At 36.1% G+C, this 13,958-nt stretch overlaps 1 protein-coding gene across 2 annotated transcripts in view; it reads left to right on the top strand.

The window, feature by feature from the left end:
* The window catches only part of LOC114653624 (dnaJ homolog subfamily C member 13), a 331,290-nt gene that overhangs the window by 78,875 nt on the left and 238,457 nt on the right, over positions 1-13,958 (top strand). For both annotated transcript variants that reach the window (XM_051929216.1, XM_028804037.2), the window contains exon 4: positions 1,757-1,906. In XM_051929216.1, the coding sequence (XP_051785176.1) occupies positions 1,757-1,906 (150 nt within the window). The remainder of the gene's footprint in view (positions 1-1,756; positions 1,907-13,958) is intronic.

Here is a 13,958-nt window from a genome sequence, read left to right as displayed (position 1 = left end):
GCAGGCAAGACTTTTGTGTATGTTAGGTGGTTGTCGGAAGGAAATCAAGGAAGGGTTAGGAAACAAGGCTGCTTTGGAAGGATCAACTTGCAAAGTAGGAACATTTTGTTTAATGAACTGTGTCAAAGAGAGAGAGAGTATTAGGGTGGAAAGTGGGTTGTGGGTTTTATTGTTGGGGTTCCTCGAAGAGTGGATGTTATAAAGTTTGTTCCTGGCTCGATTGGAGACCTATCCACAACATAAATAAATCCTCCATAAACAAACTGCTCCTTTTGAGTGCTTCATTACAGAAGTCAACCTCATCACTGCAGAGACCACTCCACTTAAGAAACTATGAAAGAGGTAGAGTATTTTGGTGTGGCTGGTATGGAAGGAGCTGTAGCAAAAGTAACCATGTCAATAGTCTTGTAATAGAGATTTTAAGTGCTTGAAAGCTGATGTCAGGAAATGGTAGGACTGTTTTAGATACATAGACTGTAAACCTGTGAGTCAGATAGAAACTGATAAAAGTGGCTGAAATCATGGAGAAACTCAACACTGAGATAGTTGAAGCATTGCAGTCATTTGTTTGCTGAAGTCTTGGACAGGAAAATTGTAAAGGCAGTGTTAAAAAAGAAAACTACTCTCTGAGGCAAAAATGAAAAAGTCACATTTTCATTTGCAAAAGTGTACACAATAAGCCAGTTTGGATCAACGTGTTATGAGCAAAAGTAAACCTCTCACTAACAGTGGAAAATATTGAGAAAGAAATAAACTATTGATATTCTAAAGCAAGGTTGTCAAACTTGAGGCCTGTGGGCTGGAACAGGCCCTTTGACACTCCTAAAACAGCCTACATCTCATTATTTAAAATGTTACATTTGAATCATAATGACCATCTTTCATATATAATTTGATCATTTATACCAGATAAAATTTACACCTGAAATTAAAGTGTCTGTAGTGACTGCTCACATGTGTCTGCACAACACAGCTCACCACAGTTATTAACCCATAGTTAGAAAAGAGACTAGCTACTCATAATGACCCAACAAGAAAAAAAATAAAAGAATGTTACATGCCACTGTCATAAAGAACTTTAATGTTTTAGCATTATGCCAAAGGTGTGACAGTCTCATGAAGGAGAAGGAAACTGGCCTTTATCCATGCCCTCTCTGTTCACCTTTTAGAGCTTCACAGGTGTCATGGCTGGACATCCTTTTACAGCTTATCTGACTGCTACCAGTGTTCCATGTGACCCTTTTGTCTCTTCTGCTAACTTGACCATTGTATATGTGTAGAAAAATGCACTTGCATTAAATTTGATTGCTGTCCTTTTTGGACAAATGCAGATTGTTGCATTCATGATCCATAACTAGTACATTTACTCCTGGTTTCTAAATTTTTTCTCATGGAGTAGCCATTCATTTTTTTTACCTTTATTAATATGATTAAAGACTGTAAATTCAGAAATGAACAAATATCTTTTTCTATTACAGATCTATTACAGATCTTGGAAGAAAATGTTGAGACATATTAATCTGTGCTTCTTTGGGCAGTTTGTCACAAAATGAAACAGAAAATTGTTGGACTTTATTTTGTTTGTGCAAGTACGAAAAGAAAAGAGCATATGCATAATGCTAATTTGAAATGTATTTTGTTGTGTAGGTGTAGTATGATTGTGTGTGTGTATGCTTTCATTATGTTACATATGTAGTTTTTGCTTTAATTTCATAATTGAACAGAATCATTTGTTTACTTTTGTGTACTGTTACAGTGGCCATATGGAGATATCTGTGGAATTGGACCAGTGGGCAAGGGGCAAGGCACTGAGTTTTACCTTACTTTTCGAAAAGGAACTGGAAAGAAATCTGAAACGTTAAAGTTTTCAACTGAGCACAGAACAGAATTATTAACGGAAGCACTGGTAAGAATTCATAAATTGTTTTGTTAATAAATAGACTGTTGAAAATTTTTTGGTATTTGATTCACTAAAAATATGTTGATGTAAAATTAAGCAATGAAAGAAAATTAAAAATTAAACAGACTAATTCCACTTCTGCATCTTTTGGCTATTAGTGACCATTTTTATATTTCTATTATATAAGTACAAAACTGTAATAGACCGGAAACATCTTAAACTACTAAAAAATGAATTACTGAATTGTAATTTGCAAGGTAGTTTGCCTTTTACAATAAAATTATTGTCTATTCATGTGTTCTAGATTCTGTTAAAATAGATTATTAAAGTTTTATCAAACTATAAGACCAGGTTTATACTTCACGCAACGCGACACGTGCTCCAGCGGATGCTACTGCTATGCAAGCATTGTATTGCATTTACTTGCACATGTACTTTTCGTAAATCTGGAAGATTCCACCAAGTGGCAGTGCGAGATATCATCACGGTGAGAGAAAACGTTCAGCTTCACTGTGTCGTGTATTGCCCGAAACATCCACTAAATTCTGAGGGCACCTTGCCACAATATATCTGAAAAGAATGTTTAATGATTGAATCCATCAATCTGGAGATGCGCCCATTCCAGCAAGCATCGGGCGTGAGACAGAAACAAAATCCCTGGACAGGGCATCAACTCATCGCAAGCTGAACACAAGCATACACATACACTAGCATCATTTTAGCATCACCAAATCCTCAAACCTTTATGTCTTTGAAAGGAAACCGGAGCACACTGTTGAAATCCACCAGGAAAACATGCAAACTCCAGGCAGGGATAATCAGCAACATGACTCTCTGTGAGACAGCACCGCTACAGTTCTGCCACTGTGCTGCCCCCATATGTGTAATTATTAACAGTATTCATTATTTAAAAGAAGTTAACGATTTATCTGTATAATGTAACATACAGTAATCCCTCCTCCATCGCGGGGGTTGCGTTCCAGAGCCACCCGTGAAATAAGAAAATCCGCGAAGTAGAAACCATATGTTTATATGGTTATTTTTATATTGTCATGCTTGGGTCACAGATTTGCGCAGAAACACAGGAGGTTGTAGAGAGACAGGAACGTTATTCAAACACTGCAAACAAACATTTGTCTCTTTTTCAAAAGTTTAAACTGTGCTCCATGACAAGACAGAGATGACAGTTCCATCTCACAATTAAAAGAATGCAAACATATCTTCCTCTTCAAAGGAGTGTGCGTCAGTAGCACAGAATGTCACATAGATAGAGAAAAGCAAACAAATCAATAGGGCTGTTTGGCTTTTAAGTATGCGAAGCACCGCGGCACAAAGCTGTTGAAGGCGGCAGCTCACACCCCCTCCATCAGGAGAAGAGAGAGAGAGAGAGAGAGATAGAGAGAGACAGAGTTTGTTTTTCAATCAAAAATCAATACGTGCCCTTCGAGCTTTTAAGTATGCGAAGCACCGTGCAGCATGTCGTTTCAGGAAGCAGCTGCACAAAAGATAGCAACGTGAAGATAATCTTTCAGCATTTTTAGACGAGCGTCCGTATCGTCTAGGTATGCGAACAGCCCCCCTGCTCAATCCCCCTATGTCAGGATCAGAGAAAGTCAGCACAAGAGAGAGAGAAAAGTAAGCTGGGTAGCTTCTCAGCCATCTGCCAATAGCGTCCCTTGTATGAAATCAACTGGGCAAACCAACTGAGAAAGTATGTACCAGAAATTAAAAGACCCATTGTCTGCAGAAATCCGCGAACCAGCAAAAAATCAGCGGTATATATTTAAATATGCTTACATATTAAATCCGCGATGGACTGAAGCCGCGAAAGGCGAAGCGCGATATAGCGAGGGATCACTGTACATACTTTAATGCATTTCATCATGAAAGTATGTCAGGTATAATTCTATGGATTCTAAATGTGCAAAGGGTTGTAATATCATAAATTTAATGTGTTCTGTATGGTGATCTGTTGCTGCTTGTCTCTGCTGTCAGGTCAGGAGGAAGCCCAAGAAGCACATAGCGATTAACAACTGGGTTGGTTTTAAGATGACGGTTACAATGGTCTACTTAATGATAAAGTAAACTATGAAGTTAAAGTGGACATTTCATGATTACAGCCGAAATTTCCACTTCAATCACAAAATAGACCTTTTCACCATGCCTTAATTTTTTTTCTCTATTGCTCAAATACGCTGCCGTACATTATGATGCTGTTGTGAAGGTGGGGGTGGGGGGGGGGGGGGGGGGGGTAAAAAAAAAAAAAAAAGATGGCACAGAAAATGGTATGTGAGACTTTTGAAATGTATCGTGTCATTACGTTGGGTAATATGTGACGCTTGAATATAACAGCATCACGAAGACATTTGTATGTCAGCATTTTGATTCACCACATCGAACCATTCATCAAACATCGAAGCATGCACATCGATCCCAGAGGATCCTCAAAGTGGCTTTCTGTCACATGTAGATCGTTAACAGAGACTCTGATGTCCCATTCCAACTTTTATCACACTGCACCCCGTGACTTTTTGCTGGTACTAAAATTCACACATGTGTCGCGTTAATTTCTGAGGACGTGCTCAGAGGACACATCAAATGAACGCTGGGAATGTGTGTGTGTTGTAAAGTATAAACAAGCCCTAAGGGTTTAAATCTGCTTTGTAGAACACTGATCATACCCCTTTTAGTTCAGTTAAAAAGAAAATCTACACTGGCACCTCTGACTTTAAATCTCCAGCTTATGCAAGTCATGCAAATTTTTAGTTTTTAGTGCACTGTTATGGCCTGTGACAAATCTCATATGATAGGTAGGGTGACAAGATTCTCTTAGAACCAGTATTAAACAGGAAGTGGGGATTGGAGGGTGAGTAAATTTGGTACTTGTTTGACAAATAGAGTGTTAACACATGACAGCTCATTGGAAGTACAGTGAGATCCTGAATATAATCTACATTATTAGTGCATTGTACACAACACAGTATGTACATCAGACATACAGTGACAACAAAAAAACAAACACAAACGACTAGCTACAAACACAAAATCAGTCAGACTTTTTGCTGATGACTGTGCTATGGTTTACAAAAGCAGAATTAGAAAAAATCAGTTTCTTTTTTCCGCTTGAACTGATCCTATGTATCTTGCATACATGGATAATTTAGGCTATCTTGCCAAGGCACATGTTTACATAGGGGTGGGTTTTGCAGTTATGGGAAAGCTGATTAGTCAAGTTCTGTGTCTGTTTTGAAAAGAGCTGAGGTGTTTTGTGATTAAATGCAATGCACCGTTGTACAACAGTGGAAACATTTTTAAGAATAATTTGGGACAACTAAATTGGAGTCAATATATAGAACTTTTACAGGAAAAATTAGAAGTCTGGTCACCTCCTGACAGATAAACTTAATTGTATATGTCCGGTGTTTCAGGGGACATTCAGTTAGAATCACCTAGAGAAGCATCATTAAGTTAACTCTCCTATTTGCAAAAGCTTCTCTGCTTTTTGCATTCTTTGTAGTGTTGTAGATGTCTCTTATAGCAATATTCCACCCCCAGTTTTTTTTTCCCCCATATATAACCTAACTTGTGAGGTTTGTAGTGATGACTCAGATGCAAATGAGCATTTGAATTGCAAACCTGCCTGTTGTCATTAAGTTTAATTAAATCTAAAACAGGCATACCTCAGCAGTATGTCTGGCTGTGAAACTGCATGGATGAATTGGCCTTGTTGAAAAATCTCAGATATGTACAAGCCTAAGGCATATTCTTTCTCTGATAACTTTTTCACTCACTTTTCTCTAACTTTTAATTTTTAAAACACATCTCTTAGTTAACTTTGCATTGTTGCTAAGTTAAATGCAATTTTAACCAATGAATAAGTTATTACTGCACTGAACTTGTGGCCAATCAATAGGGAGCTTCATTTCAATTGCTTATTCACTTCTGAGTATGTTTCATTTTAGTTCACAAGTGTTTTCTTGAAGCAAAATACATGTGTTTGGGATGTTGTGAACATACGACTGGATGGTTCGTGTGGGTTATAGGACATGGGTCACATGACATTTTTTCATTGTTTTGACTTTGCTGTTCTCCAGCGTTATTCACTATTAACTTATTTTGCATCAGAAATATATGTAGCTCCATTCTGCATGAAAACCTGAGATAAAATTTTTTTCTCGATCATCACTACAAATTAAATGGGGTAAGTAATGTATAAAAAACATTTTTGTGTGGTGTATTCTTTTAAAACACTCTTCCATGTGTATGAGTCTTTGTATTATATGCTTTGTTATAGAGGGCTGTATTACTGTCATAATTCTATGGGGCTCCCCTCAATTCTTTATGGTACAACATGTAATTTTAGTTCTGAAAGCAGACTGACAAGGAATAACATGCCGGAATAAGATCATTTTTGTTTATTGATGTTTTTTTCAGTTATTGCATAATTCACAATTATTGTTTTTAAGGTACAGCTTACCGTTTTAGGCAGTGTGTCAGCACAGCAGGCATTGAGGATATAGGGAATGGGAGTGACTCCTGTCACTTTGTAAGATATGCCTAGATTAGTGTGTTGTTGAACACAGCTAAAAAGAGGACTGGTAAGCAACGTTAAACCAAATAAAATTATAAATGTATAATCAGAAATATGTTATCCTTTTTTACTTTTAAACCAGCAACCATTTGTTTGCTATGATGGATTTTTAAAATGTTTACTGTAGAATAAAAATTAAGTCTGGTATATTAGACACCTCAGTTCTGTTAATTTTATTTGGCAAAATATTTAATCATAATAAATGATTTGTGGCAAAGATTTTATTTATTTCTATAATATTTGGCTAATGCTTAGAAGTCCAATATACCAACAGAAGCGGCAAGATCTGACTCAATACTTTGTGACACAAGAAGTAATTTTAGTTTAGCAGGTGGAACTAAAATGAGTTCTTTGTGGAACTGGGATGAAACTTTTTGAAAATGGGATTTAAAAACAAAATATCAATCCTTTTACACTTAAATTTTGGTGAAGACAATCTCCTTGATCCAATATGATACATTAGCAATGGGATGGCTGTGATTGAGTTTCATATAATAATACATATGTGAAAGACACCCTGCTTCATTTTCTGAATTTTTATTATGTTTCAGGTAAACTCATGACCCATAATGAACTTTAAAGGTTTTAAAGGGAAAATGACTTATTTTCATGACATGAAAAAATACATTTTGCATTATTTTTTGATGATGTCCTGAGCTTAAAGGAAAAGTTCCATTGATTCATGGAGTGGGCAGTCCTGTTCTAAATCAGTAGCTGCTAGTGTTTCCAGATTGTAAAAGGACTGTAAAATTGCATCTTAATTAATTTTCTAAAACAGATGAACCATTAAAATTTTAATTCCATTGTGTTACTTTCTACTGTTCCACATATGGAGCAAGACAAAAGTATCCAAAGTTATATTCATGACAAAAGGCTAAGGAAGTTGTGTCACCATAGGAAACTAAAGACAGCTGTAGTTTTGCAGACAATGTCTGGGCATCTCAGGCTGTATACTTTAGCCAGGTGAGAACAAAATTTTTGATAGGCGATCCTTTGTAGTTTTCAGTTGGCAACATGCCTTGGTCCGGTGTGCATTGTGCTTTCGCTGTCAAAGCATTCTTCAAAAACAATGAATCCATAATCACTACGCATTGTGCCAACGTTCTTCCAACGTTGATGTCCCAAATCAGAAAACAATTCTTCAGTGGGTGGCTAAATTTAGACAGACGGGTACAACATTGAACAGAAAACTTCCAGGCTGTCCTCAGACTGAAAAACATCCAAGCTGTAAGGACATCAGTTTTGAAGTCTCCTAGACATTCACCACATAAACATGCTTCTGCCTTAGGCATTTGCAACACACCTTTGAGGAGGATTTTGCATGAGGACCTTAATTTCCATCCATACAAAAAGAGGGTAGTGCAGGAACTCACTAAGAGAGACTGGGAGAGCCATAGAGAGTTGTGTATGAACATTCAGGAAACCATTCATCGAGATGCCATCGTCATGTACAGTGACAAGGCACATTTCCATTTGAAAGGTTGCGTAAATAAGCCCACATGAACTTCATCAGAGACCCCTGTACAGTGAACGTGTTTGGTGTGCTGTTGCAGAATTGGGCATTGTAGGCCCTTAATTTTATGAGGAGGGGGGTGCAACGGTCACTGTCACTTCAGAATGTTACATGGAGACGCTAGAGAACTTTTTGCAGCCCCACCTGTAAGAAATGAATTTGGTGGATGCCTGGTTTCAACAGGATGGAGCAACAACTCATATGCCGTGAAGATCCATTCATGTTTTGCAAGAGATGTTTCCTGGGAAGCTGATCTCCCTGTGTGGCGATATTGTGTGGTCTTCACATTTGCCTGATCTTGCTCCGTGCGATTTCTTCTTGTGGTTGAAGTTATACAAACATCGACCTCAAAACCTTGAAGCCCTCAAGGGCGCTATTCGTCATGAAATCGCTGCTATTCCCCAGGAAATGGCCAAACGTGTCATGCGAGCGTTCAGAAATCGTCTTGAAGAGTGTATCGCTATTGATGGCCACCACCTTGAAGGCATCATTTTTAAAACACAGTGAAAAAAATCTATTTTGTATACCCTTTCTTGTGTCTTAATGAAATTTATTTTATCTTGTAGTGTTTTTGTAGAATAAACATTTGAAATGTGGTACTTCTTTTTGGCTCGCCCTGTATGTTGATTTATGCAGTGTGACAGTGATCCTAAGTACACCTTAAAACTAGCCTAGAATTGTCTGACGAAAACAAAATGACCATTTTGTAATGACCATCTGTGTCTCTGTGTTTAAACTTGATTGAAAATATTTAGTTTGAAATTGAACAGTGCAGTCAAAGAATTGAGGATTGTAGTATTTTCTGCATAGGTGAACAGTCCAAAATTCTCACAGGTTTGTTCTGCAGACGTATTACAAAATCTTAGAGAATGCTTTGTGCTGTTATCTGTGATAAAACAAAGTTAAACTTAAATATAAGACACAGAAATCCAATACTTCTGGTATCTATATTTTTTCACGTTATTTTTAACAGTGTTGCATATTTTAAGTTTTTGTATTAATTTTTGAGATCTGCCAGTTCTTGAGTCCACTTTGTCAATGGTGCATATACTGTATTATCATTGCACTCATATACACATACAGACTGTTCCCAATTACTATTGCATCTAGTTTAGAGAAGTTGTCATATAGGCTTTCTTTGAGGTTTAGAGACAAGTAAACTGATTGTTTTGTAAGCCTTTTGAGAAGGTTGCTTTGGTTGGTGTCACAATTCTTATTTTATGTCTTCAGCGTCTTGACAATGGAGGAGACAGAGAACTGCGATTTTTCCAATTTCAGCCGCAATCAATTCCTTTGCTCTGTTTTTACTACTCCTCAAATTCTTGGAAATGTAAACATGTAAAAGTTAGCAATATTCCATCATAGCGTTTGCAGAAGGCTGTTTGGTTGCTTTGTGGGGCTGTGAAAGTCACATGAGATCTAAACAGGTGAATTTCTCCTTCAGTCAGATGATTATTTCAGTGCTAAGCTTCAAAAGTGTTTCAGGTGATAGTGGAGATTTTACCTTGTGCCTCATATTGTGTTTTTTTCTCTTTATTTCAAGTAGATACTTTTATCATGCAGAAATGTTTGATGTTACACTTTGATATATTATACATGTTTGTCTGGTCACTTCCTCATTGTCCGGACATTTGTGTGGCTCAGCTTGTAATGCTTTGAAACACTAGGAAAAATTCTCCAATGATTAAACATTTTAATATGTTAACAAAAGTGTGGTGAGCAAAGCTATTAAAATAGCATACATCATTGCTGAAAACTAATCTACACACCATACATTTATTTTGTTCATTGGGCTTTTGAAACTAAACTAATGTTCGTTATTATAACAATTACAACAAACCTAATGTAATAAAGACACATGCAACATATATTTGAATGTTGCAGGGGTGAATGAAATGCTGTCTCCAGTTAGAAGTAATTACTGTACTTAAAGTCTGAGTTGGAGGCTAATTCTGAATTAATACACATGCAGTAGCAAAGTGTAATCAATTATGTGAGGTTGCTTGAAGTCAGCAGAACAAAGGCTGTTTTATAGGAATTCTGAAATAATAATAATAATAATAATAATGTTAAATTGACAAGTTTGACTTTAGAAAGGTAGCTTTAAAGTTTCAAAAATGGAGAGTTTGATTTGTGATATTAAAGCATCAAGTATTTGTAACATTTAACATTTGAATTAATTGAACTTCCTCATTAAATATTGCTCAATATTAATTAATGTATGTTATTAACTAGCTAATATCTTCACCATATACTGATGGAAAAATCAGCAAATTTTACAGACCTGACAAAGTGATATTCTGATGAACCTACTTTATAAAGCGAATTACTACACAGAGTTTTTGTAAATTAAGATATAATTATCTTGGTACTTAGTAACTTATGTGGCAATGATTATAATAATGTTTGATTTTGAGCAGTATTTATTTTTCAGTTGCTGGAAATAGTTAATGAATATTGTTAAGATAAACTACACAGTCCATGATGATTATATCTTTTTTTTATTTTAAATAATTCCTATGCTTGAATTCCCTCTAAGTCAATAAAATCCCCTCATTTTTTGTTATACTTTGGGGAATTCCTCATCTATAGCATGTCAGACATGAAATTCAAGCATCTGGGTAGAAACAAAACCTTGAAAATTAATAAAATATGTAGTTCCACGCTTCTATCAAAATCAAAGAACTATTCTCCTGCCCTTAGAATCTCATAAAAGGTAAATGTTGCCAAGTTTTCAAGAAACACTCTTCATTTAATAACAGTCTATTCTGACCACACAAATTCTACTTGTAAATTGAAGGGGAGATTAGGGAATGAGCTGTACATACATGCCATCAAATTGTTTTTTGGAATTTGTCTTATTTCTTTCACCAGCTCAATACTAGACCAAATAACATCACAGGTCTGATCTTTTCCAGTGATTTTTAGGAAAATTGTTGCATCATTTGACCCCATGATTTTTTAAGGTTTCCATGTAAAATAATACTTTTAGCAATTAATAAAATAGCAGCAAGTGACTTCATTTTTAATGGGGCCAATTTAACTTAGTTTATTTTATCCATTATATAGCCAGACATATGAGTTTCTTACACAGTAAAGAAGTTGCAACTTATTCAGATTTTTTCAAGCCTCAGTGGTTTGTCTAGTTCGTATTAGAGTCACTAGGCCAGACATAATTCTCTAAAAAGAATACACGTCTGGGGACAACTTGTTAAAATGTTTGTAGTCAATTGTGATGAAATCTTCTGCTGACAGGGCTACATCCATAGAGCTTCTTCCTAAAACACCCATTACTTATTCCTTAAGTCTGTGCACTTTGAACGGCTGAGTTTCGCAGAAAGAGCAAAAGAATCTGAACAAAAGATTTAATGCTGAGAGAAAATAAAATGCTACAATTGCTGTTGTCCATTCAGAAGCTCAGAAACACAAGGTAATGAAAGCTTAATGATCAATTTGTATATTAAGCACAGCAGCAGAAGAGAAAGGCAGATGCACAACCACACACGCTCATAGACCACTGTAGCTACTTGTCTGCATGTGTTTTAGAAGTGCTTCTTTCTGCTATAAAATAATTCTGCCATAATTTTGACTATTGCATCACTCTATGTCATAACAGCAGCAAATTGAGTTTAGATAAGAATTTTGCTATATTTGTGTTTTAAAATGCGTTGGCATGGCATGTTTGCATTTCTAGTTAGAAGGTAATGCTAACTCCCTTTAGGTATTTGTTTAAATGTGTCAGCAGATGGTAGATGCTGCACTGCCTCATCCCTTCTTCTGCTGGTGTCCTTAGGCAAATATACTGATTCAGGTATTTTGAGCATTGAAATCTCCTGTGTCTCTTTATTATCACCTCACATAATGACAGTTCGTTTCCCCTCTTTTTGAGGGGATGTGACACATTGTTTACTTCAAATGCATATCTTGCAGTTCATATTTCCATGAACGTAACTGCCAGTTCTTTCAACCATACATCGACTCCTACACTAGTATTGCAACTGATCAACAGAGAGAACACATAGCACCTGCAACAATATATTGTTTACTTTTATCAGTAGTCCACTGATGTCTTAGAGTGCAAACATGTAATCTGATTTTACAGAAAAGTTTTTTATCTTCCAACAGGTTATTTTTATTGTTAATATGTACAATGTGCACATTGAATATACGTCACATTTATATGTTTAGTAGGGGTCTTTTTAGGAGACTTTTCAACTGTAAACAGTTCATCATTATCAGAAGCTTGCTCTCTGTCAGACCAGATTAACAAAAGCACTATTTCTTTGCAGCTAAAAATCACCAACCCTTACTCTGAACTCCTACTTCATGAGGTGCTGGATTAATTTGTTAATGTAATATTTAGTGAGCTGTGCAATTTGTACCACCTACTTTTCAGCATAATTCACTCATGGTTGTCTCCAGACGTATATATTAGCTCTTCTTCATTATATTGTAATGTGCATAGACACTCACAATATTCCTTAAATATATTAGTTATTTATATTCAATGATATTGGTTCCTAGTACATTGCTAATTTCTATAATCATATTCCATATTTTTTTTTTATGGATCATCACCATGGCATCACCATTTTAACTCCACCAATATTGACCTTGTTCACTTCCTATAATTTTCACATTGGCCACAGTGTGTTCTTATAGTTGATACCCATGCAGTATAACAAGGTATGAAAGTACCTTGTGTAATACAGAAAAACACAGATGGATGAATTGGTGGCTAAGAAGAAATCAACCTAAATAGTTTGGCAGTAGTTTGGTTTTAAAGCAAATGAGCATGGTGAGCCAAAAGATGTGGCCAGGCATGTTTTTCGACTAAGTAGGAAGGTTGTTGGTTGTTGTAAAAGACTTGCATAATTATTTTATGCATAAAGCTCTGTACCAAGTTTAGGCAATGCTGTTGGTACAAGTGCTAAAGGCTTGTCTGACCAGCTATAAATTAGTGGAGTTTTTGGATTTGGAAAAAGCACACAATACAAAAAAGGCCATGTGAGATGAGCACAATGTACTAGAGCTTTTTCATTGTATTTATGTGAATCAATCCTAGTAAAGTATGCTTGCTTTACCCATTCACTTCAAAGTGTCATTCTAAAGCATAATAAATGTTTTGTTTTCAAGCCACATAGCGTCTGCCTTCACTCCTCCCAAACTACAAACTTTCCTATACAGAAGATGATTATAGCCTGTAGGTAAATTATGTGGAATAATCCTTTTGGGGGAGTGATGGGGATATGTAATCCATCAGTGACATCGCCACATTGAGGAAGCCCCCATCTCCTTTTAAAGTCATCCACAGTTCTCTGGGGTTGCTTCCCTTGAGGTAGACTAATGTATGTCTCATGTATAGCTAATCAGAGAGCTAACACACTTCCCAACTGCACAAGCTTACTATTGGTTTGCTTATTCCAAAAGGATTGGATAAAGAGTTAAAGACAGTACCCCATTGGCTAGATACCTGAATGCTACTATGGCATGCATTTTGATGAGTATATATTTTCTTTTCAGCAGACGCTACAGTCTTCCTCCTCACAAATATAGAAAAATGTAAGACAATGCATCAAGAGACCGGATAAGCCAATTGCGGTCACTAAACAATCCAAACAGGATTTTATATCACCAGCCTTGACTCTGTTCACGCTTCCAGACTGATTGCAGCACACTTGCAGGATTATAAAACATTCTCAACTCCCTTAAAAACATGACAGAGCTTTCATTGTCAGTAAACATTAATAAAGTATGCAAAAATCTGGTGAACTCAGCGTTTTGAACCCTACAACAAAAGAATTTTAATTTATATTTTGCAAGGGAAAAATTTTGTTGGATTTTTGGCTGATAAGACACATTTAAAGTTTCTAGTGTATATTGTACTGTATTTACACACTATTCATATACAGTTAGGATGTAAGTGTTCATTTACATGGCTCCATTCATTAGGA

The sequence above is a fragment of the Erpetoichthys calabaricus genome, chromosome 6, assembly GCF_900747795.2.
Source record: "Erpetoichthys calabaricus chromosome 6, fErpCal1.3, whole genome shotgun sequence".
NCBI classification, from domain to species: Eukaryota; Metazoa; Chordata; class Cladistia; order Polypteriformes; family Polypteridae; genus Erpetoichthys; species Erpetoichthys calabaricus.
The sequence above is the reverse complement of the archived record's forward strand: the minus strand, read 5'-3'. Positions and strand labels throughout refer to the sequence as shown.